Here is a 22,978-nt window from a genome sequence, read left to right on the forward strand (position 1 = left end):
TAGTCTCAAATTAAACAATATGTTAAAGTTTTGTCCCAATCAACTAATTTTGTCCCACTTAGCTGAGCCCTGCCTAAATTAGTGAGATGTCATTGTTATATTAAATAGAAGAACAAAATGAGGAGAAGAGTAAATTAGGCTTATGATAAATTATTATAATGGAAAATCCTAGTAACTTAGGGCAAATTTTGTTAATTAAGACAGAAACATTTTAGTTTATAGTACTCGGATTCGTTCGGTAACAAAACTGTATTTAAGCATAAGTATAGTATAATAAAATATATTTAACTCAAAAAAATATCATATTAGACTATAACATAATAACTTTTTATTAAGATGAGATTTAATGCCACTTAAAAAAATGGTTTCAGACACCCTCTTGACCTTTGGAGAGGTAGGTGTGTGTATATTTCCATCCTAACCTTATTGGTAACAGGAATATTTTAACAGTCATGATTTCAAGGTTTTCAGATCTCAGGTTGTTCCTCTGTAATTGAAGTGTTGATTTTTTTACCTATTTAATCTAATAATATATGAATGAAACAGTTGACATTTAATGATTCATAGTTGAGGGCTTGAGGCACTAAACCTTTTGGATATGTTTAAAGCCATCCTATATTATATGAGATAATAGTATTATCTAAATGGCATGTTGTAGCTTAACTAATATAGTAGTCCATTAAATCTAAGACAATTGGTTTAGGATAATGTTGACAGTGATTTGGATCACTAATTCTTTTTTTCAACTAACTTTGGGCTTTACCTCCAGAAAGTTTGAGATGCTGATCTAATTTCTTATTCTTTTCGTGCAATGATCCTTATTATAAATCATAAACAAGTGATGAATAAGATGGTGCTCCACTTCTTTCAATATACTCTAGATCTTATTACATTATACGTTAGAATTATAAGCCCTTTACTGATCCTACAGTCTGATATATTACACCCAGAACCCATGACAATATAATCCTATAACAAATAATGAACAAATTTTCAGAAGATTATTCCAACAAATATTCAGATCCTTTCCATCAAATCCGACCATCTTTGACAGAGAAACATAGTTTTAAACAAAGAGATATTTTGTTCCCTGTTCTTATAAACACGCGCATCCAATTGCGCAACTAAATGTCATTACAAACATCTTACTGCACAACAAAGATCGATCAAGCCATTTAAAAGGATGGATAGGAGGAGGCCAAGTGAGCTAACAATTGAATTTCATTTGCAATCCAAGAATGCCATTGCTAGCAGCGTTGAGATTTCATTCAATTCAAGCAGCCTTTTCAGACAACAGATGAGGGCCATCATGCTGAGCTGCAGCCGAAGAAATGTTGTAGCAATTCCGAACATTTAACGCCTTTGTTAGAGCTGCTCGAAGTTTCTTTCTCCTGTCCTTGTTGCTCGCCTTCAATCCTGACTCCTGAATGTATTTAGTTAAGGGGGGGTAAAAAGAAAGAAGTTAGTATCTTTACGTGAATAAATATTGGGATGAAGATGATTTAGACTAAGTTACCTCGCAGGAATTTTCAGCGCTATCGTCCCTTTCATTTGCCTTCTCCTTGATCTCCTCAAGCTTCTCTGCATTCATGAATGGATTTAAAGCTGGGTCTTTTTCTTTTTTAATTTAATCATATTATGTCAGATGTTAGCGTGTGTAACCCAACGAGGATATTTTTTAGGTGACTTGAAGCATTTTTCTCATAAGACAACTAATTTTTGAAAAAATCACGTAGATTTCAGATTTATTGCAAAAATCTCCTACTTTTACAGATTTTTAAATCGACTACTCGCTCTCTCTCTCTCTATGTATATATATGCTTTCACGCAAGGTGGGGAAATGTGAGAAATGGAGGGTGTTATATGCAAAAGAAACAAACCTGCGTGCTGCACTTCGACGAGCTTAACCGATTCATCGTCCGAGTCACGAACACTGTCCGTACAGTAGAACCTAAAACTTGGGGATCCCGGCAACTCCTCGTCCTCCGCCGCCGCCGATCTCTTTACATTCCCCAACTTTCTCCCCTTCTTCTCCTCCTCCTCGTCCGCCAACTTCTTCTTCTCCTCCTCCTCGTCCGCCAACTTCTTCTCCTCCTCCTCGTCCGCCAACTTCTTCTCCTCCTCCGTCGACTTCTTCTCGTCCTCCGTCGACTTCTTCTCGTCCTCCGTCGACTTCTTCTCGTCCTCCGCCGACTTCTTATCCTCCTCCTCCTCCGCCGCCGCTGCCACTTCCTTCACTTCCTCTGCCTTCTTCTCCTCGTCACCAACAACGGAATCGTTCTTCTTGGATTGGATCGCTTTCTCCTCCTCCTCCTCCTCCTCCCCCTCTTCCACCTCCTCGATCGGAGGAGTCATCGCCACCTTCTCCTCCTCTTCCTCGTCGTCCTCCACGTCGGGGGATTCCTCCAGCTGGAGGAGCTCGGTGGTGGATACGATGCTATACCTCTTCGACCGCCTCCTCCGCCTCCTCACCTCCTCGATCTTCCGCCGGATCGGCCGCAGCCCCGGAGGCAGCTGCTCCTCCGGCTCCAGCCTCGACGCCCCGCAACCCATCTCCACAGGTACGAGCTCTTCTCTCCCCGAGGAATTTTGTGATCGAATTGATGGGATCCGGGTTGGAGCTTGAAGGCATTAGGGTTAGGGTTTATCGGCGGAGCGGTCGGCGGAGAGGGTTTCCCGGTGGGGATTGCCATTATTGGGAGGTATCCTGACCGTCGGATTAGGATGACACCGATAGTTAGTTGTTGTTAGATCTCATCGAATAGCTGACCGTGTCTTTGAAACGGTGAAGCCAACCTGTGCTCATCCTATATTCTCCTCTTCTTCAGAGAGGCAGAACAGAAAAAGGTAATCCAATGTATTCAATACGAGTTGGGTACATATCCGTCCCGTTACGGATTCGATTTTTTTAATAGCATTTGTTATTAGGAAAATTAACAAACCAGCGACATTTTAGATATGTTTGGGGGGGATACGGATACGGAGTCTATTTTTAACTCCTCCCGTTATAAAAAGCATCTTCAAACTTAGGTCAAACCTCTTTCTCATCTACACCCAAAACATGAGAAATAGTATAATTTGGTATAGAAGAAAGCAAAAGCAAGCGGTCATTTATAATAAGAAGCTTAGGTGGGAAGCCAAAGGGAAAAGATAAAGTTGTGAACTCATTTCCCTCATTTTTCTAATTTTGATGGACAAAAACATCTTTCTCTTTGATACCTAATTTTCTTCTCTTATTACCCATGGTATTTTTCCAATCTTAAAAGTCTCAGTAAGGGAAAAGATAAAGTTGTCCAATAAAAAAAACTGATCAAACTCCGTCCATCTTGTCTTATAAAATGACGAAGTATTTTGATCGTAGGGAATAAAGTGATTTTGACGAGTAATATTTAACCCAATCAAAAATGAAGAAAGTGATATTAACGAAAAGATGGGCACCGGTAGGAAAACACCTAATGAACCAATGCCTCAACAGCTTCAGATAGACTAGAAAGAGATCGGTATGTGTGTAATAAAGTGAACTCCGATGGAAGCCAAAGGGTTCCCACCTGATAAGGAGAGGAGGGGAAGAAGTCTTACGAGAGTCGTGAAGGATGTCGGAATATTCAGAGTAACGATTCCAGACTCTGCTAGGAGGTTTTGTATTTCCTGAAAGACTATTAACAATTCTTATGATCAGACCTTGAATTGGCTGAAAATATATATATATATATATATATATATATAATCTTTTAGATTTCTAGGCGGGGCTTATAGATTTCCAGGTCCAAACGGGTTTTCTACCATTTTTTTAGCCCTACATCTGGGCCTGGCTTGGAAGCACAAATTTCACGGGTCAGCCCAATATGAGACTCTTTGGCAGGAAAAGGAGGCAACTCTGATTCCTTCACATGCATGTAAGCAGACTTTTAATTTGATGTATTTTAGTAACAAGAGAGGTACAAATCATCAATTAGGATTTAACTACTTCAAGTTTCTGGTTCCATATTAAGATTATATTTGTTGTTAAACTTCTATTTCAGAACACAAGTTTGGAGCACCGGTAATCCTATTATGGGAGTATCTGTTTAGCCGATGCGTCCCAGATTGTTAAAGTTTGAAGAGTTTTGAAAGCAACGAAAAGGTAAAATGGCTCAAAGCTAGGTTCAGTGGGTTGCTAATCATCGCCATCGATGCTTTTAATATACTTAACTATTTCCAAGCTCAAAGGCAATTAGATTGCATATGGCCAACGCAATCATTCATCACGGGGAAAGTCTTTTTTCTTTTTCTTTTTTTTTGCTTCAATATATCTCTTTGATGGGGTTAAGATTAGAGATAATTCTTCTTAGACTCCTTAAATTATAGTCATTTTTCACATTAAATTTCTGAACTTTATTTTTTAACCATATACACATATTGAACTTTTTTTCTTTTCAATTTAGAACTAAGTTTGAATAGTTCTTTTTCTTAGTTTAAGAGAGTATATATGAATATATATTTTTTAGTTTAAAGGATATACATAGATAATAAAAAAATTAAAAATTTAAATGTAAAAAATAGTGATAACTCAGAAAATATGGAAGTGATATTATCTCTCAAAATTATTCACCAAAACTTGCTCTGCTTTGGAACTTTTCAGAAGAAAGTGACCTTCACCATCTCATCATAGCTTGGGTTAGTCCAAGGGAAATCTCTTCTTCTACTCCACCTATTCTTCTTTGGATTGCATGGGAAGTTGCATCAAGTCATGAAGTTGCATGTGCTGTCCATATGAAGTGCCCCACTGCACAACACCCTTCTTTATAATTCAACCAACTCCAAGTATATACTCATTACACATATTAGTTGGCTAAGGCTATTCTATTGACTATCTATACATGGCTTAATTTCTGTGTTTATTTGCTTTCTTGTTTTCAGCATATTCCCTTCATCAGGTGGTAGTTGGAAGAAGCGTCTCAAGCTCTAAACAAATTGAATTGAGCTTTCATTACAGTCGGGTCCACGCCACTGTCGGAGACAAAGAGAACCAAGTCAGCAATCCATGATACCTGGAATTTTCCTTTTGAGTTGTGGGGTATGGTTGAGAGAGTTACAATTTGCAAGTTGAACCGTCTTTGAACTAATCACCGGAAAAAGTTTAATAAAATATATAAGAAAAGAGGAAGAAAGAAACAGAGATGGTGTCGTGACTGACCTCCTCAATCTTTAGTTGGGACTGATGATCAAGAAAACCACCACATTTCTTTGAGTAACGTGTCATGGCATGCACGTAAGATATATATGATCTCTTTGCGTATTTAACCACCGTAGTTTTATTAATACTTTGAAGCTTCATAAACTTTTGCTCATTTGGTTGCAAATCCATGTCAAGTTGATATCACACCATCTTTTTATATACATTGAAGAACTAACCAGAAACAAAGTCAGGAAATCAGTCACTTCTCTTTTATATACATATATATATATATATATACAATATATTTTTGGTTTGGTTGGTTAATAGCTAATGCGTCTTGGTTTATGTACTTTACAGAAGGATTCAGGGATTCAGGAAGATAAGGTTTATTTCTTATTAGCAATGGACAAGCTGTAGCTGTCTTGCTTGATATCTTTGAAAATTACATCAAGTGAGAAGGTCTAGTGATCCAAGAATGAGCTGCACTGAAGCACTTGCAGGTAGATAGAATTTTCGCAAATCCACCTATTAAATGTTGGAAGATATGACCTCGAACAGACATTAGTGGCTGATAGGGATGATGCGCACTCTGTATGGCTGTCGTTATGCTATCATTTACATCAATGCTTTTTTGTGTTTATGTAATTGGCAAAGTTCCTGATACTCCTCAATCATTGAGCTCTTTTTTAGGTTACTATTTGTTTGTTAGTGTCCTATGCAGTTGATACTATTATTTGTTTGGTTTTCAAATCTACTTTTTCATGATCTAGGTGGTCGTCAAGAGGTTAATCCAAGATATAAGGATCACTGATGCCCAAAAAAAAAGAAAAAAAGGAAATTTCTTAAGCTTCGGTACCAATATTTCTCAATGTTTTATTCTTCCATCTTTGTACTAGTTGCATAGATTTCTTGTTCTTATATCAAAATATGGATATTTTTATAGTGTATTATTACCTTTTTAAGCATGTGCTTAAGCCCCTAGCGGCAACATATCGTTGTCGATTTAGTGTTGAAAGTTCTCTCTAGTCACAGCTGAAATCCAAAAACTAATTAATTCTAGTGCTTAAAGTCCTTGTTTTGATGTGATCATCACCTCTTCCATTCAAAGCAAAATCTAGTGCAGATACTCTTGGCTAAGATGGGTATTTGTCAGGGGACCCAGATGCCACTGACCAAGCCTCTGTTCACCAAGTTCTTATTCTCCACTTGGTTGTCCTCAAAGGCTTAGTAGTTAGTAGGCATCTCCTTTCACAAACCACATGGATATATGCCTTATCTTTTCCTTGCCCCCTTTTCCTTTGTTACAAAATCGTTCATCTTTAAGCTTCACTTTTCATCTCTTTTCTAGATTTGTAACCTTCTTTATGCTTTGAAGATATGCCACCAAGTTGATCTGAAAGAAATAAAAATTAATTTTTTTTTTTGTACTAATAAACAGCACTAGTAGCCATTTCTTTCTTATGCTTACATTTACTCTCATTTTCAGCAGTGATCAGGCCAAAAATAGAAAAGAAAATAAGCACGTTACAAAGATTACAGAGGCTATTGGTGGCTAGGATTCACAGCTCCAAGATTGTTCTAAGCTGGACTTTTCTAGTCCTGATGTACATCAGAAACAGAGACAGCAATGTTTCAATTGCTGCTGCTATCTGCATCATCTAAGATATCGGTGACGCAGCTCGAAGAAGATGAAGATGATGATGATGATGATGATAAAGGCAGCATATTATTCTCTCGGCATGTCATGTAACGCACGAAAAGATTACGATCAGCATCGAAGACTTGACTATTATTATAGCATGGCCTGATCTCTCCTGATCCTGACCTTGTTGCTCCATTCTTCTTGAAAATTCGACAGACGACGTAATCTCTAGCTTGAACCATGCAGCTCTGGATGAAATAGAAAGCAATGATTTATAAGAAGAAGAAGAAGAAATAAATCATCATGTAAGTAGTATTGTTTCTTAGTGTTGAAGAAGGTTTTAAGATTGGAAGCTCACATTGGTAGCATTCTCCTTCTGAGAAATGGCAAAGCCTCTGGCCACCGGGACAGCAAGGCGGTATTCGTGCATTATCCAGTCCGTCCGGGAACCATGCGGCGGCTTCCCCCGGTGGAAGACGAAGGCCTTCTTCATCCCGACGAGCTGGTTGCTCCGCGAACCGTGGATCGCCTTATCTTTTCCGGTGGCCTTCCAGTAGCCGGAGCTTGCAGCTCTAATGTTGCATCTACTGCCCTTTGTGTACTTCTCTTCTCTGAGAGTGAAGAAGTACCCTTCTCCCTCACTTACACCTAAGTTGTTATAAGAGAAAAAAGGAGACAAAAAAAAAAAAAAAGGATCATATCTTACAAATCTTCTTCTAGATTCATCACAAGGACATGGAACAGAAATCGTCATACATAACTCACGATCTATAATAATTACCAAGTATAGCGAAGTTCTGAACGAACGGTGATTTTATATAATTACCACCACGAAGAAAAATAAAACAAAAAGGATGCAGTGATAAAATAGTGAAGAAATTACCAGTAGGAAGATCCCAAGGATCGTACTTCCCGAGATCGATCTCAGGAATGACGGCGGCCGGCAATGGGCATGAGAAGACCTTCCTCCTCAGGTACTGCACCACAAGCTCCTCGTCAGTTGGGTGAAACCTAAACCCAGGTGGTAATCTCATCACTCCCCCATGGCCAACAAATTCCATCCTCTCCACTCCCCCCCACCTCAGAGGAAAAAACGAAAAAAAAAGCTCACAACTTTGGATCGAACAGAGCTAGATGAGCAAGACCCAACACCCCATTTCGTCGCATAAAATCGCCGGGAGGCGGGAGAGGAAGGCGGAGGGGTGTGTTGTTGTTGTTCCATGAGGGGGGAAAAGGGACGCCTCTTTATACCCCCAAGTGCTGCTGGGATTTTAGAAGGCGACGGGGTCCTCCTCCTGTGGCGTGAAGCAGACTCCAACTTCTTTTCTTTTTTGCTTTGATCGATGGAGGTGATTTCTTTCTTTATTTGGTTTTCTAACCTTTTCTTCCTCTTTTCTTTTTTCCCCTTCCTTCCTTTTAGCTAACTCCTCCTTTCTGTGTGTATGGGCAAGAGGGGTCTGAGAGCAGTTTATCAAGCTATCTCATCTCCCCCACCCCCCAACTCTCTTTTTTTTGTTTCCCTTCCTTTTCCTTGTTTTAATTAAGATCTCATTTATATTCAAAAACAAATACTATGCGCATTGAATCCTAAATCTTTCCTCTCTTTTTCTCTTCCTTTATAGCTCTTCAGATCTAATTAATTATTTAGAAAATGAGTGATTATTTTCACGTAGGAAATTAAGTGAGATCATTTGAGATGAATTTCGACAATTTTCCTTCAATTTCCATTTTTACCCCTTGGGCATTTTTAAAAGGGCAATTATATATTTATTTACTTACAAAAGAAAATGGACATTTTTGTTACTCAAAGGCATCTCGTTTGCACAGAAAAAAGAGATGACGACACGCCAACGCAGGGGTAGCATCGACGCCCTCCAGGGAATCTTCCTCTGGACAATTATACCCTCCAGGCATCAATGTTACTAATACTGCCTGCGCAATTACCATCTTGCCCTTTCTAATTGGGTCCCATTCTCACTCATAGACGGTGGAAGGAAAAGAGACTCTCTCACTTGTAATTTACAAACAGGAGAAGTCTCTTATCCGGAACCCCTCAAGAAATTATCCATAGATTTTAGATTATTTCGTGACATTTATTACCCAAGTCATTAAAAACGTGCTTCTACCCATAGATTTATTATGCGGCGTTTCGTTCCATATCCCTTTAAATGAAAATAAAAAATATTAATCCTTTCTGTCTGTCAACTTGAAAGAGTGAGCAGAGTAGACTATATCTTTCATTGGATGAAGAGAAAAAAAGAAGAAGAAAAGAATAGAAATTAGAGATAAATATTGAATTATTTGTCATCCTACATAACTGTAATGAATATGAGTAAGAAATTATGAAGTATTTTTGTCTCATAAAAAAAAAAAAACTGTTCATAGATATATGCATAGCTTCCTCTGCTTCAAGACAACTGCAAGGGTACAAATGGTATATAAATCAAGTAATAGCCTTGAATGCTGGCATTGGCATCAAGGAGATGGGATTCCTTGCAAGGAAGGGAAAGCTTTTTCTAGTATAATTAATTGAGGGGGTATCATATAAAGAGAAGGAAATAAAAGTGAGTTACATAGGGAAAGTTTACAAGGATTCCACTACCATTATGCAACTTTAAAAAATAGGGAGTATGAATTGAGTCCATGTGTTTCATTTTCTCACTCAAGAACTTCTTCCCTTCATCTTTCTTCTATATTCAAACAAGGCATGCCACCTTCTTCTCGTCTCTTTCCTTACTTAATAACTTTCTTCGAAAGTTATTTGGATTCACCTTTTGTTCACTTCTCTCTTTAATTTGAGTAGATTAGTGTGCATGTGCTGTTGAATGTTTACTTCGCACTATGTTTATCGCGTGCATGAGGTTTTGATGGAGTTTAGATATATATTTCTTTAATTAGTACCTTTATAAGAAAGAAAATAGTTATATATATATATGAACATGTTCATATAATTAATGTCTGTTGTCAAAGGACTTGTGTGCATATGAAGTTAATCATAACCATGATCTTGTTTATGAATTATTTTCGACGTAAAAAAGTTCAATAAACCGACGAGAAATTATTTCATATACATGAGAAAGAGAAAGGGAAAAATAAAAGAGAGGAATGAAATATATGTGTGAGTAATCTTCATTCAGATCTTAGTTTCTTTTTGTTCTTCTTCTTCAGATGTGATAGAACTAACTCTCTATTTTATTATTAGTGTTATGGGGACGAATGGCTTCTAGAATACATTGACATTGTTGGATAGGGTCAATCCACTATTCCCACTATGAAAAGTGTAACTTTAGACTTGTATGGTTGACATTAAAAGTGGAATTTGAGAATCCTAAAGCCACAACTTTGCAGATAAGGATTCAAAATTTCAACTTCTAGATTCTTTATAACTTAAGCTTGCAGGATGAGATGAGGCAAGAAGCAAAACTAATTCTCAAGATATGGATAGCTTTTCTCTGTTCTTGCTGAACATATATATCCTAGTTGATATTATATTGACCTTCTGAATGCATTGGATTCTTTATTATCCTTATCTCTCGTCATGATGTAATACTATAAGGTTTATAACTAATCTAAACTGTATCAAAAGACGTATCTTTTTTTCCTTTTAGTAACTTCTCAAAACTTGAGAAGAAACCCATTTGTGAACCAGAATCTTGGATGCCATTAAATTTTTTTATCTCAGTTGAATTACTGTCATCACATAACTTACTACCCTCAATCATATTTAACTTAGAAGCTAATGCTTGACTTGTATTTTAGCTTGTTGGATGCCTTCCGGAAGTCAATTAAAAGTACTAATATCCGGATTATATTTCCTCCTGTCTCCCTGATTTTGGCAATTGTCTGGCAAAGAGACACTAATTTCAAAGCCTTTAAAAAGAAGTTATCAATATAACAAAGCCCTAAGTGCATCTCAATCAACATAATCATAATAAAAGTAAGACTTCAAAGTGTTTGTAGGTATCTTTCTTAGTCCCACAAACTTTGTCAATGCCTTTAGAGTGGGGTAGGCCATGAGAAGTTGATCAACTTGCCCATGAAGCAACTCTATGACACTCAAGTCTTGCACAAAAAAAATAATAACGAATAGCTGAAGGATGTACTCTTCAAATAAGACTAGTAATAAAACAAGTAGGGGTTTTGTCTCAAGGGGAAGCTTGAGGCAATGAGATCTTTGCAGTGGTCAGTGATCTGATCAATTTGGCCTGTCTGTCGACATTTGGCGCATCGTTAGGTCGCCAACGTGTCGGTGGCACGATTATCTTAATCGGGTAATTAGAGGGGAGATAATGATTGGTGCTTGTGCTTGCATTTGTTGTAAAGTTCCTTAGATGCCTTGTAAAGGAAAGACTAAGAAGAACTAAATTTTAAATCACTCACTTGATGATGCCCAAAGGTGTGCAATCGGATCCTGGTTATAAGTTGGGGATAATTCAATCCGAATCCACTTAGTTCGTACCCCGTTATAAAATCCCAGCCTCTCAGATTAATCTTTTTATTAAATGCATCGGATTTGGTTTCACATTACAGTTTAGATCCAATTTCAATGTGTTAATTCGTTGAGCAATTCGGTGAGAGGAATTAGAAGGGTTTTATCGTATCTCGATGATCAGTCGACACATATCAATTTTTCTTTTTCTTTTTTTAAAAAAAATGGTAATATATTAAATATTAAACTATAATAACATACAAATGATTGACAAATTAAAATACATCTTATGAATTTTTTAATATACAATCCGAACCGAATCTGTGTCCGTATCATTATAATAATTTAATAATAAATAATCAAAATATACTTATTATATTTAGCTTTACAATTAAAATCCGATAAAATTAAATGAACATAAATTCAATTCTTGTACATATCCAACTTAATCGGATTCGATTCCATCCCTAGCCCCATATGTTTTTGGGTTAAGAACTCGAATATAGGAATCAAATTTTATTTAATAAAATGATAGGATATGAGCTGTAAAAAATAATCAAAAGGTAATTAAGATGTGAAAAGGAGCATTGCTCTCCCACACTTTGACGAGCTATAGTTGGAAAAGCTAATGTCCACCACTTTGTTGTAAAGCTCTCATCTTTTGACATACATTGCGGTGTTACACTTCTAAATGCTTTTCACAAAGACAATTCTCTCTCAGAGATTCTTTATCATTGACATAAACAGAAAGAAGAGCAGCATGCACGTCATATATTGCTTAGAGAACACATCACCTTACAATATTTCTTGTAGATTTGAGCCATACCAAATTGATTTTATTTTATCCTATAAACTTAATTAATATGCTGCATTTTGAACTGTATAAATTATCTAATCCTCCTCAGTCCTCCCTGATCGCTTTACCCAAGTCAAAGAAATGTAAACAGTTTCAAGATGAACAACAGGGGAAACAATTGTAGGAAGAAGGAATCCATGTCAAATATTTTTCCTGATTACTTTTAGGTGTTTAATGGGCCAGGCCATTACATAGCTCTAGGGCTAATTTTGGGCCTAATTTTAGTCTATTTCATAGCAACAGTTTGAAACTATTGACGACTAGTATGTAAACAGTTGTTGATTCATTTTAGCGTGTATGAATAATTCAATTGCTACGAGCAATATTCCTTGGGAATTAATGCTGTATAAGTGCAGGTATAAGCCTGAGAAGGAACCTGAGCTCCCTCTGCGAAAACTTTGGCTGCCTCTTGCCCTCCTCTGCCTCTGTCTCGCCTAAGTTCTCATCGGCGGCGGCGGCGGTGGTGGCCGCCTTAGTAAAGCCAGCGACGGCCTCTGTTATCTCCTCGACCAGATCGACGATCACACCGTTGATGCCCATCAGATGCTGCATGTACACAGCCTCAGGAACATTGCTGCAATAGGAACATATGTTATCAGACATATTAGAACTAGAGCTCTTTCCCAATTATAGGATCCAAAAAGGGCACAAAGGAGGGGAACGGATTGGATTACTTGAGCTGGCCATAGGTTAGGAGGGCTAGTTTGCATTCCTTTATCCTAGGAACAGCAGAAGGATTCTTAAGAACTCCTCTCACTTCTGAGACTATCCCTTGCAAGCCACTCTGCAAGCATAACTCGATGGCTTCGTCGAGCGAGTTTCTCCTCACATCGTCGTAGATCTCGGTCCCTCCTTCGGTCAGGAAGAACACCTGAAACAATTAAGATTAATTGGAGCGGTGTCTTGGGAAACAATTGATTGCAGAATTGACGGCCAATTTGAGGAGTTCACAAGGATTGGTTAATTACTGGGTAGATACTTTGTAGCTTTCTCATAAGCTTTGCTGCATCTGGTTGGAAAGTAGAGAAGATGATTGGTCTATCATTATTAGCATACTGCAAAACTACCTGATCGCAAAGGTTAATTAGGAAGATATAGGAGCAGCTCATATCAATACATTTGTTCAAGATAAGAAGCCATGCATACTCGCAATACAGCCTGAAGAGAATGCGTGAGTTCTTCCTCACTGTAAGCGACGAAGTCGTCGAATTTTAATTCGATGTTGAAGCCGAGATGAGAGCCGACGCATTGGAAAGCCTCTTGCAATGTGCAAAGAGAGTCGTCCTCTTCGACGCTCCAGTTTAGTATCCTCCCATCTTTAGCTCTTCGGAGCAAGGATTTGCCCACCTGACGAAGTCGCATTAGGCGTTAAAGACCGTCTTTTTAATCTTTTCTTTTTTGTGGGGGATTAGGGTACCTTTGCTGGATCTCTTTGAGGTCCGTAAGAGAGGAATTCTTCCAAGTAAAGATCTGTGACGCGCTTCTCAGATACGGCTCCCTGGCATAGTTTGGATCAACATGATTTAAAACGATCGAATGCTGCTGCTAGAGAGATCAACTGGAGAACATAGATGGCGATGGAAACTTACATCTTCCTCAGTGAGGATGACATTGTCGTGGAAGATGATTGGGAAGCCATCCTTTGTCACCTACAAAAATAAAATCACATCCATGCTTGTCTTCTAAGCTTCTTTTCCCACCCAAGAAAACTAAAGATAAGACAAAGAATATGCGGATGATCGAACAAAGATATTGAAGAAAAATTAGGAAAAATAAAAGAGGAAAGGAGCTAATCAGAGGCGAAGATGAAGGCATCAAGAAAGATTTACCTGGACGTCAAACTCGACGAAGTCGACCGGGAACCGGCCGGCCCGGTTGAACGAGAGCAAGGAGTTCTCCCTCACGGCCATCATCCTCTTATCCGATGACGCCACCGCGTTCATCCCCTTCCCCCTGTGCCCCACAACCACGAACCCCCTCGCCGCCGCCGCCTGCGGTGACCCAAGAACCGCCATGCCGGATGGCCGGCGGACGCCTCCGGAGAGGACCGGTCCGTCGGGGACCTGGTCGATCTTCGGGACATCCGCCATGTGGACTGCCTTGAGAGCCATTGCCGAAGCTAGGGTTTGGAATAATTAGGCGGGAGGAGATGGGAGGAGGAAGGAGAAGAGTGGGAGGTTTAAAAAGGGAAGGGATAACACCATAACGGAGGAATCCGTCAAGTTTATTCTCGTATATCCGGTCCGATACCAAACGTGCTCACATCCAATCCCGTACGTAGATCATTCTATGAACGGCTGATGTCATCCTGGTGGAGTATGTATTACTCCCATACAGTTGCTCGTAAGGACCAAGGCGTAAGCTAAGAAGATTTGGGAGCTGACCAGGAGCCACGTCACGGACGAATTAAATAAAGAAGCACGAACTTTGACGACGACAGCAGCTGCGTGGTGGACTTTTTATTCAATGTCAGACAACGGCCAGTGAAAATTAGCCGCCAAATTTTCATCTGACCCAAAATTAGCAATTTAGCATGTACTAATTTCACATCTCTTACATTAATTTTATTGTCTGAATTATTATCATTTTTTGAATATTTTTTAAACTTTTTTTTTAATTATATATATCTTCTGATCTAATTTTTTTTGTTAGTTTAAATGTTTATAATCTTAGTTTGAGGGATATATATATATAGGTAATATATATATATATATATAAATTAGTGATAGTTTATATGTTTAAATAGAATTATCTTTAAAATAAAAGCTATTGACTCCCTTGGAATTAAAATTTCTAGCTTTTTAAAATTAAATAAGAAACGAGGACAAGTGGGTTGTTTATGAAACTGTGGAGTCGTCTCATCCCACATATTGGAAGAAATAATGCTCATCTAATATCTGCTTCATAGGCAACAGCAAGGATTTGAGAGAGAAAATGTTTAAAATACATGAAGACTAGTCATTATATTTTTGGCTTTGGAATGGTTGTCTCCTCGTCATCACTTACGAATTATGGTCGATGATGACTCACGAACTCACTGGGATGGGCCTCGCATGTCTATTGGATCTGACATCCATCTTGAAGATAGATCCGAAACGGATCGGGTCAGAATTTTGTCGGGTTCGGAGTTGGGCCCACCGGACCCATCCGCACGCCCTTGCCGCTACATAATAAATCTCTAACTTTCCCCCTCCGCCTCCGGGAGCAAGCTAGGGTTTATCTCTCTCAATTGCTTGGGGTTTTGGACGAGGAGAACGAGAACGAGGGAGACAGCTCTCATGGAGAACTCCGCCGAGTTGCAGCGATTCATCGAGGTAATACCTACAGACTTGCTTGTTTATCGTGTCAACACTACGCTGATCCTAGAATGTTTTATTTCTTCGGTCTCGATATTTGTTTCGAATGCGACTTTTGTGGTTCTCGTGGTGAAACTCATCCATAGATGCATCTGCTGTGCTGTTGTTTTAATTGGCGGAAGTAGGTCAAATGGCAATACCTGTTTGATTAAATTGGTTAACTTGCCTATCTCTAATTCCAGCAACTATGTCACTTTCAAAGTATCGGTGGTACTAATCTTAGATTATAATCTGAAGTTCGCTATCTTACCTTCAAACCATTCGTAACCCTGGAGCTCATCTACTACTTCTCTGTAGCAATTTACTTGGATCGGATTAGTGAGTATTTCATTTATTTTTTTCTTTTTGTTGAATCTTGTTCTCATCATTTGAATTAATTTCTAAGCTTAGCATATGAGGTCTGATTAATTATTGCATTGTCTTGTTTAGCACATTCCATTTGTAACTCTTGGAAATTTCCTGCACCTTTATAAGCATTTGCCTTAGGCGACTCTCCTTTTTCTTCTTTTCAAGTCTGGGACTGTTTGGGAAAAGGTTGCTAAGCATGAAACTTGTTGGATAGAACAACATCTTTATTAAAAGACAAATTTTATTCTTGGCTAAGTTAGTTTACCATGTAACTTATAGGAGTGTAGTTTGGGATTCAAAAGAAAGCCAGAGTTGTTTGACACATCCAAAATCAGTAAGCCAATTCACTTTTTCTTTGAGTAAACGTTATTGAGGAAGCCATAGTAATTCTCTGCTACCAATTCTTAGCATGAGACTATAAATTTGAAGTCCCTAAGTGAGTTGGAAGAGCAAGTTCTTGCAAGTTTCTTGGATAGTTTCATTTTATAAAGTAGAAGGTGATGTCTTTGGTTCCATCATTTCACCACTTATATGACAGTACTAGCTATGTTCATAGAATAGCTGAACATCTTAAATTAAGTAATGATTTTTATCCCGTTTTTTTCTGCATAGACTCTTAAAGATTATTGAAAGCCACATTTAGGTTGGGTGGTCTATTTCCACGTCTACTAAGTTCCTGTTGGGATTCTGATGCACTATCTCATCTGTGGAATCTTGATCGTTTGATTCGGTTGCGCCTCTATCATTATTGTGAAGTTATTTCTTTTATACATAATTTGCATAATCTGTTGCACTTGTAAATATTCATTTATGAAGAATCACTATGATTTTATCATCTATGAATTGTTGATTTTATGCAGCAAGAGAAGCAGAAAGCTATGATCAGCGAGATGGTGGGGAAGCTTACTAATGTATGTTGGGACAAATGCATCACTGGCACGCCTGGGAGTAAATTCAGCTCCAGCGAATCCACCTGCCTGACCAATTGTGCTCAACGATATCTCGACATGAGCATGATAATTGCTAAACGATTTGAGTCCATGCAGTAGATCTGCAGCACTTTTTGGTATCCGACAAACTGTCCATCCTTCATGTATTCGAAAAATACCATTTAGTCGCATAGTGTCAAACAATTGCTTCCATTTGCTTAGCACTCAACACAGTGGAGTTTTCTTGCTTTCCCTTGTGTAATTTGTTGGGACTGAGTTATATAAGTTGCATTTGAGAACCTCATTTATGCTCTTTGGATTTTTACTTGATATAAGCTACATTTTTCATTTGTTTCTTTGTCGAACACTATTGCAGGGATACAAGTTTCGGATTAGATTCTAACACTCATTTCGTAGTTCACCTTTTCTGTTGGATTAGATTCTAGACCTGTTTCTTAAAAAATTGAAGTAATTAGATTTGTTATTATTTTGTTATTAAGAGTGGTTGGATGCACTAAAAAAAGCAGAGGATATTTATCACTTCAAGCATCTTCCCTTTTTCTTAATCCGACATAAATATCGGATTGCAATTTATTTATAAGCAACAAATTTTACAACTAACCCCCTAAATTAATGGGTAATTATATGTATTTATCGTCGGTATAAATATAATTGTTGTTAGGCAAATGTCGGGTTAGTTCTTATGCAGTTGTAACAGAGAGAGAAGCGCCTAAAGATTTCGAGCGCTTTCTTCTTCCCTGGGAAAGAGAGATCTCCAAGGACGCCATTGGCGATGCCTCGTGATCCCAATCCTTTCGAAGAGGACGTGAATCCCTTCGCGGTAATCCCACCACGTCGCTCTCTGCCTTTCTCTGGATCCCTGCGCTCTCTTAGACTACAATTCTACATTTTTTGTTGGAGAAGTTTGAATTCATTGGCTGGAATCTGAAATCTGAAATCTTGCTCTTGGATAGTAGATTTGATTACTCAAGTTGTTCTCCTTTTCTTCTTTTCTTCTTCCCCGGGTAATTTTCCTCTCTAATCTGTGCGTTTCCTGATGGAAATTACGGAATGTGGATCAGATGTGTAATGCGGGTTGTGGGTTTTGGAAATCTAAGGGGAAAACCTCAGATCTAGATGAGTTCCTTCGGTTATTATGGATGAGGTTGTGGGATTCGAGGATGTTAGATTTGAGTGGGCATTTTCGTGTCAGCCTTTGCAATTCTAGGGGAATTGCGAGCTCTTGATTTTGAGGTTAATGCTTAGATTTGCAGGGTGCTGCTGGTCCTGCAAAGAAATCGGCTTTCGGAGGCAAGCTCGGCGCAACTGTTGATATACCATTGGACTCGGTGGTTGTAATTTTATGCCATACATAAGTTTGATACGTGCTTTACTTTCTGAGGTTTTGAATGGAAAATTTGATTGTTGGGTTACCATAATTTGGTTCTTTCTAGGATCCACAGAAGAAGGGGAAGGAACTCGCAGCCTGGGAAGAGGATTTGAAAAGGAGGGAAAAGGTTTGTATATCATGTTATTGTCATAGTAGTCATCATTGTTATATTGTAAAGATAAATTCTCTTGGGGAAGTTTTGTGTATAAGGAGTTGACATTTTCCTTGGACATGTTTATGATGTGCAACTGCAGGAAATAAGACAGAGAGAGGATGCATTGACAAGAGGTAGTCTGATGAGTTGCTTTGTGCTAGGTTGAGATTTATTAATACAAAGTCTACTGTTCTGACATGTGGATGAAATACTTGTTTATACAGCTGGTGTCACCGTTGAAGAGAAAAATTGGCCACCAATTTTTCCTATTATCCATCATGACATAGCAAAGGAAATACCAGTACATGCTCAAAAGCTGCAATATCTGGCATTTGCAAGTTGGCTAGGTATAACTGTTTAAAATTTCTTAAAACATTTAAATTGAACAGTGAATTGTTTGTTTAATGATGTTGGTATGTTCAGAAGCACTATTATAGGCACTAGTACACCTTTGATCATATAAAATAGCTCCGGAATGTTGCATCAAGTTACTTCTTTGCGTTACAATGTTACTTTGAAACATGGGTAATCTAGATGCAATCCTTATCAACGAGGTTTTGAAGGGGTTGACTGAATTAGGTTCTTGATGGTGGGATGGACTTGGTCTTTTCACATATGATCAATCATTCAGAGATTAGCTCATAAGAAAATTGAAACAGAATTGCATTGGTAGAAAAAAATAAAATTGAATAGGTCCTTTGATGCTCATTATCTCGGACACTGGAGAGCAATATCATGTCTATGAGGTGCAAATGGAATTATACTGGCTAGACTATTATTCTTGAACAGTCAATCAGGATCTTCCTCACCATGTGAGATCCTATACTTGCATAGTTTGACATCCTTAGTCCCTAGATTTGAAATCTGATTATTAAATCTGAAGGACTTTAGATGCATGGTAATTGTACAGTCATTCTCTTAGTCCATCTTTATTGACGACTAGCCCAGGTAGATCTTTTTCTCCATTAAATTAGGAAGTAAATAAAGCTTTCTGAATCTTATTTCAAATGCTATCTTCTATGTAGTATATTTTTGGTAGAGGCTTTTGTCCCAGTTGAAAGGGCCAACCATTTGTTCAGCATAATGGGCTGTATTGTATACTCTCAGATGATCCGCACGATCAGATTATAGTCAACTATTGCCTGTTTATCTGTTTCTCATTTTTCTGCAGGGATTGTTTTTTGTCTTTTATGGAATATTATTGCAGTGATTACCTGCTGGATTAGAGGGGGAGGTATTGTCACTGTCATTCTACCCATAAGATTATCATCTGCTTTCTCTATTATTAGCAAGTGTTTAATGGCTTGAAGACTTTTTCAATCTGCAGGAGTTATAATCTTTTTACTTGCAACGATCTATGCATTGCTGGGATGTCCACTGTCATATGTGCTTTGGTACAGGCCTTTGTATCGTGCAATGCGGTAGGATTATATCATTAACAGTGGGATCCTGTTATTTTTTTCTCGCTCTCTTTTACCTTTCTAAATTTCTAATGCATCACTCTTCACTAAGCTTGAATCTATTAAGTTAGTCAATGTTTTATTTAGTTCCAAAGCTTCAGGTATGGAGAAAAGACAAAACCTTGTCAGAATGTAGACAATATCATAATTTAAGGTGGGATGTGTATGGTAATACCTGAATTTTGTCCAATAGAAAAATTATGTCCAAAATGCTCTCCTTCAACTAATTGCAAACTTGACTTAGAATAGCATATTATCTTTCTTGTTTTACACGTAACAAAAACCTGTTTGGATTGACTTAAATGAGCTTGTTCAACTGGAAGGTAAGCATTGGTTTTCTAGTTATTTGCAAATTTCTGACTATACCTTTAAATTCCTCTAGTAAGTAGGATCCTTAAGCAATAGCCTTTGTTATGGAGAATTTGATCGCCAGTACATGAATAATATTTATTTCTTGGTTCCTGCTTATAGTATATTAGATAAGACTATAATACATTTCCTGTGAAACATGGGCTTATGTGCTTAATTGGATTCCCCTATCATGGCCATCTTGTTCTTTTTGCTGCAGAAAAAGATATGCTTAAGCCAGACAAATAGATTATTCTGTTGTGTATTTGGAATTGTTATTTCCTGTTTTTATTGGATCCATGAAAATTGTTTAACAGATGAAAACTAGAGCTAATTTTTGCATCCTGAATGGTATTTAAAGCTGAAATTCCTTAAGTGGGCAATTCTGATATTCTTTACATTCTTCATTGGGGCTGTTATTCGTAAGTAGCTTATGAATTAGAAGTTTCTATGCTTTTGTTGTGCTAACCTTTCCTCCGTTTTGCTTATCCAGAACTGATAGTGCACTAAAATTTGGCTGGTTTTTCCTTTTCTACCTGGTAACTTTCTGTACTTGTTTTCTTGGTTATTCTCCAGTGGTGTTATTATTGGCTTATACCTTTTTATCTATTTTATGATACTGCTTGCAGATCCACATTGGATTTTGCATCCTTGCTGCCATTGCTCCTCCAATAGTATTTCATGGAAGATCGCTTACGTAAGTCATTTCTTTGTTATCTTGGTGTTAACGCATGATTTAAATGGAAGAAAAGGAACCAAGCATCATGCCAGTCCAGTGACAGATTTATTTTCATGATCTTTTACTTTTACCCAGTTCTTAACTGTATATGGCTTTCATAATATTTCATATGTTAATGATCAGAATTTTACAGTCATTTTCATAATTTATTTTCCTATATGGTTGCAAATGTTTATATGTTCTTTTGTTTTCTTTCCTGAAACTTTAGTTAAATATCATTTTTCTTGTCCTATGACCAGGGGAATACTTGCTGCAATTGATACACTTTCTGATAATGGATTAGTGGGGGTAAGTTATTGTATGAATGTTATTGATGATATACAGAGGGTGGCATGTGTGACTCTCTTTTTTATTAATTTCAATTTGCATATTGCCACTTCCTGCATTATCTTATCCTTGTGTTAATCCTTTAACATTCTCGATCGGTCTAATTATTTTCCCTCTCTCAACATTGTGCAGATTTTCTACCTGATTGGTTTTGCTTTTTTTTGCTTGGAGACACTTATAAGCTTGTGGGTACTTGAGGTTTGTGCGAAAAACTTTTGCTCTATGTAATTATAAGCACACACAGACATATATCAATGTATATGTCATCATGCATGCTTACACTACTTTTCCCAAACTTGTTTTGTTTGCTATTGCTCCAACCAACACACTTCTTATATGATATCAAGTGCTTATACATGTAAAATCTTTTATAAACACTATTTCTCATCAGTTTGATGTCCTTGCTCTTCTTCTCTCTTTTTTCTTCAGAAAGTGTATATGTACTTCAGAGGGAGCAAATGAAGATACTAGGAAAGAAATCATGAACGAGAGGAAGTCTGGGGAGAAAGTTGGAACTTCTTCCCCATCTTGAACAAGAGCATTTGATATGCAGATTTAACATCCCCGTGCATGTTTGCACCACTTCTTTGTCATCATTTTTTCACTTCATCTGCAAACTTGTTTCTGGTCCTAATCTTCTTGGTGACGTAGTGAGACAACTGTTCTGGTTTTCATTCTGTGTTTAAAACATAAAAGATACGATCTGCGTGCCATGCTTGCAGAGGTACCCTTGCTTAGCAGTTTGAGTAATTGTTCGATTGCCAATGGTTTCCAATTATTTCTCTCCCCATCACATGATACTTTTTGTATTCTTGTTTTACTACACCTGATTTGTTTTCCTGTGTTCTTTCCTGAGAGTGCAAAAGTAGAGTCAAATGTGATTCAGGATTCCTTCTATCAAAAATTTTACTGGGAAAAAAAAGAAGAAAGAAAACTCAAAAGAGGAAGTCTTGGATAGAATCTTTCTTTCACTGCCACTTCTTATCTTAATGAGAGTTGATGTTCTTTATTTCAGAGACAGGAAAAAGAAAAACATAATCGCCGCCTTTTGAGTTTTGATCTGCCGTCTTTCGTTGTCTTTATAGCTGCTACCTTTTGACTGGCTCTCAAGTAGTAATTTCAAACACGGTTACGAAAGGACAAAATGCCGTAGAAAATTATTCAATTTACACCTATCGAACTTTCTAAAGACAAATCGCTACGCAGTTAAGACTTTGTTTTGATGTTACATCACTGCTTGCACATCAACACAACAAACTTTTGTCTACTGACATGTTCTGAAGAACTTGTACTATTAATTCTTCACAGAGTCGGTGCAACTAATAGCCGACGTGACCACTACCTATTTTGGTTGGTGAGCCACCGAGAACCGTACATATTTGATAATAGAGGTATGATCCGAATTAGGATCCTAAGCCAAGATCGGGTCGGATTTGGTTGCTTAGCGGATCCATTGATATCCTATACCGATATGTTAGTGGACACTCGTCGACTTTCTGGCGGACTTTCCGGTCTCAGTCCAACTGGAACGCAGGAAAGTCGTACCAGCCGTCGGTTGCTTTCCCAAAGTTCTCTGTTTATAATGATTTCGCGCCAAGATTGATGTATGAGAGAGGGCATAAACATCTTCTATATTACGAAAATACCATGCTGCCCTTAATATATGATTGATTACTGGTAGTGAATGGGTAGTATGGGTAGAGAGAAAATGAGCAGTTGGCTCTACGCTGGCTTGGAATTATTTTATCACGAATCCTACGGGCACCCATGGAATGACCCTTAGATGGACCCATGTAATTAGGATTTGGGTGCCATATTAGAAACAATATTTACTTATATTAA

At 37.9% G+C, this 22,978-nt stretch overlaps 5 protein-coding genes and 1 long non-coding RNA gene across 8 annotated transcripts; 3 read left to right on the top strand and 3 right to left on the bottom strand.

Moving 5' to 3' along the window:
• Positions 1–951: 951 nt before the first annotated feature.
• LOC140773612 (uncharacterized) lies at positions 952–2,934 on the bottom strand. Its single transcript, XM_073116256.1, has 3 exons — positions 1,881–2,934; positions 1,517–1,581; positions 952–1,423 (listed from the first exon to the last, which is right to left on the bottom strand). The coding sequence occupies exons 1-3, from the start codon at positions 2,551–2,553 to the stop codon at positions 1,274–1,276; spliced, it is 888 nt and encodes a 295-aa protein (XP_072972357.1). The 5' UTR covers positions 2,554–2,934; the 3' UTR covers positions 952–1,273.
• Positions 2,424–5,829, top strand: LOC140773614 (uncharacterized). 2 transcript variants are annotated; one of them, XR_012106498.1, is made up of 5 exons: positions 2,424–2,561; positions 4,023–4,123; positions 4,622–4,803; positions 4,900–5,251; positions 5,516–5,829. It is a non-coding gene; the product is annotated as an uncharacterized lncRNA (long non-coding RNA). The 2 variants fall into 2 exon arrangements; XR_012106499.1 differs by lacking the exon at positions 2,424–2,561 and adding an exon at positions 3,124–3,896.
• Positions 5,830–6,546: 717 nt separating this feature from the next.
• LOC140773613 (NAC domain-containing protein 83-like) lies at positions 6,547–8,312 on the bottom strand. Its single transcript, XM_073116258.1, has 3 exons — positions 7,684–8,312; positions 7,159–7,448; positions 6,547–7,048 (listed from the first exon to the last, which is right to left on the bottom strand). The coding sequence occupies exons 1-3, from the start codon at positions 7,859–7,861 to the stop codon at positions 6,791–6,793; spliced, it is 726 nt and encodes a 241-aa protein (XP_072972359.1). The 5' UTR covers positions 7,862–8,312; the 3' UTR covers positions 6,547–6,790.
• Positions 8,313–11,773: 3,461 nt separating this feature from the next.
• On the bottom strand, positions 11,774–14,248 carry LOC140773611 (glycerophosphodiester phosphodiesterase GDPD1, chloroplastic-like). Its single transcript, XM_073116255.1, has 7 exons — positions 13,915–14,248; positions 13,675–13,734; positions 13,503–13,583; positions 13,232–13,432; positions 13,054–13,152; positions 12,760–12,956; positions 11,774–12,659 (listed from the first exon to the last, which is right to left on the bottom strand). Exons 1-7 carry the CDS (start codon positions 14,194–14,196, stop codon positions 12,422–12,424), a joined length of 1,158 nt encoding a protein of 385 aa, XP_072972356.1. The 5' UTR covers positions 14,197–14,248; the 3' UTR covers positions 11,774–12,421.
• A 1,016-nt stretch (positions 14,249–15,264) lies between these two features.
• On the top strand, positions 15,265–17,022 carry LOC140774910 (mitochondrial import inner membrane translocase subunit TIM8). Its single transcript, XM_073118095.1, has 2 exons — positions 15,265–15,399; positions 16,650–17,022. Exons 1-2 carry the CDS (start codon positions 15,364–15,366, stop codon positions 16,836–16,838), a joined length of 225 nt encoding a protein of 74 aa, XP_072974196.1. The 5' UTR covers positions 15,265–15,363; the 3' UTR covers positions 16,839–17,022.
• A 135-nt stretch (positions 17,023–17,157) lies between these two features.
• On the top strand, positions 17,158–22,030 carry LOC140774908 (secretory carrier-associated membrane protein 4-like). Of its 2 annotated transcripts, none has more exons than XM_073118094.1 (12): positions 17,158–17,559; positions 17,993–18,067; positions 18,173–18,235; positions 18,363–18,396; positions 18,487–18,609; positions 19,434–19,496; positions 19,590–19,683; positions 20,564–20,609; positions 20,700–20,767; positions 21,049–21,097; positions 21,269–21,334; positions 21,566–22,030. In XM_073118094.1, exons 1-12 carry the CDS (start codon positions 17,512–17,514, stop codon positions 21,596–21,598), a joined length of 762 nt encoding a protein of 253 aa, XP_072974195.1. In that variant the 5' UTR covers positions 17,158–17,511; the 3' UTR covers positions 21,599–22,030. The 2 variants fall into 2 exon arrangements, with proteins under 2 accessions (XP_072974195.1, XP_072974194.1); XM_073118093.1 differs by having other exon boundaries at positions 17,993–18,070; positions 21,566–22,028.
• Positions 22,031–22,978: the final 948 nt, after the last annotated feature.

This window comes from Typha angustifolia, chromosome 13 (genome assembly GCF_048772165.1).
Source record: "Typha angustifolia cultivar Huaian chromosome 13, ASM4877216v1, whole genome shotgun sequence".
Lineage (NCBI taxonomy): Eukaryota > Viridiplantae > Streptophyta > Magnoliopsida > Poales > Typhaceae > Typha > Typha angustifolia.

What these genes read in the sequence shown, in the direction of transcription:
- LOC140774910 (XM_073118095.1), top strand. Translation starts at nt 15,364, where the DNA reads ATGGAGAACTCCGCCGAGTTGCAGCGATTCATCGAG. An exon ending in AGTTGCAGCGATTCATCGAG is followed by an intron (nt 15,400 to 16,649) that starts GTAATACCTACA and finishes GATTTTATGCAG; the next exon opens with CAAGAGAAGCAGAAAGCTAT.
- LOC140774908 (XM_073118093.1), top strand. Translation starts at nt 17,512, where the DNA reads ATGCCTCGTGATCCCAATCCTTTCGAAGAGGACGTGAATCCCTTCGCG. An exon ending in GGTTTTTCCTTTTCTACCTG is followed by an intron (nt 20,610 to 20,699) that starts GTAACTTTCTGT and finishes TACTGCTTGCAG; the next exon opens with ATCCACATTGGATTTTGCAT. An exon ending in TAAGCTTGTGGGTACTTGAG is followed by an intron (nt 21,335 to 21,565) that starts GTTTGTGCGAAA and finishes TTTTTTCTTCAG; the next exon opens with AAAGTGTATATGTACTTCAG.
- LOC140773613 (XM_073116258.1), bottom strand. Translation starts at nt 7,861, where the DNA reads ATGGAATTTGTTGGCCATGGGGGAGTGATGAGATTACCACCTGGGTTT. An exon ending in TCCTTGGGATCTTCCTACTG is followed by an intron (nt 7,449 to 7,683) that starts GTAATTTCTTCA and finishes ATAACAACTTAG; the next exon opens with GTGTAAGTGAGGGAGAAGGG. An exon ending in AGAAGGAGAATGCTACCAAT is followed by an intron (nt 7,049 to 7,158) that starts GTGAGCTTCCAA and finishes TATTTCATCCAG; the next exon opens with AGCTGCATGGTTCAAGCTAG.
- LOC140773612 (XM_073116256.1), bottom strand. Translation starts at nt 2,553, where the DNA reads ATGGGTTGCGGGGCGTCGAGGCTGGAGCCGGAGGAGCAGCTGCCTCCG. An exon ending in CGTCGAAGTGCAGCACGCAG is followed by an intron (nt 1,582 to 1,880) that starts GTTTGTTTCTTT and finishes TCATGAATGCAG; the next exon opens with AGAAGCTTGAGGAGATCAAG. An exon ending in GCGCTGAAAATTCCTGCGAG is followed by an intron (nt 1,424 to 1,516) that starts GTAACTTAGTCT and finishes AAATACATTCAG; the next exon opens with GAGTCAGGATTGAAGGCGAG.
- LOC140773611 (XM_073116255.1), bottom strand. Translation starts at nt 14,196, where the DNA reads ATGGCTCTCAAGGCAGTCCACATGGCGGATGTCCCGAAGATCGACCAG. An exon ending in CTCAAAGAGATCCAGCAAAG is followed by an intron (nt 13,433 to 13,502) that starts GTACCCTAATCC and finishes CGACTTCGTCAG; the next exon opens with GTGGGCAAATCCTTGCTCCG. An exon ending in AGCTACAAAGTATCTACCCA is followed by an intron (nt 12,957 to 13,053) that starts GTAATTAACCAA and finishes TAATTGTTTCAG; the next exon opens with GTGTTCTTCCTGACCGAAGG.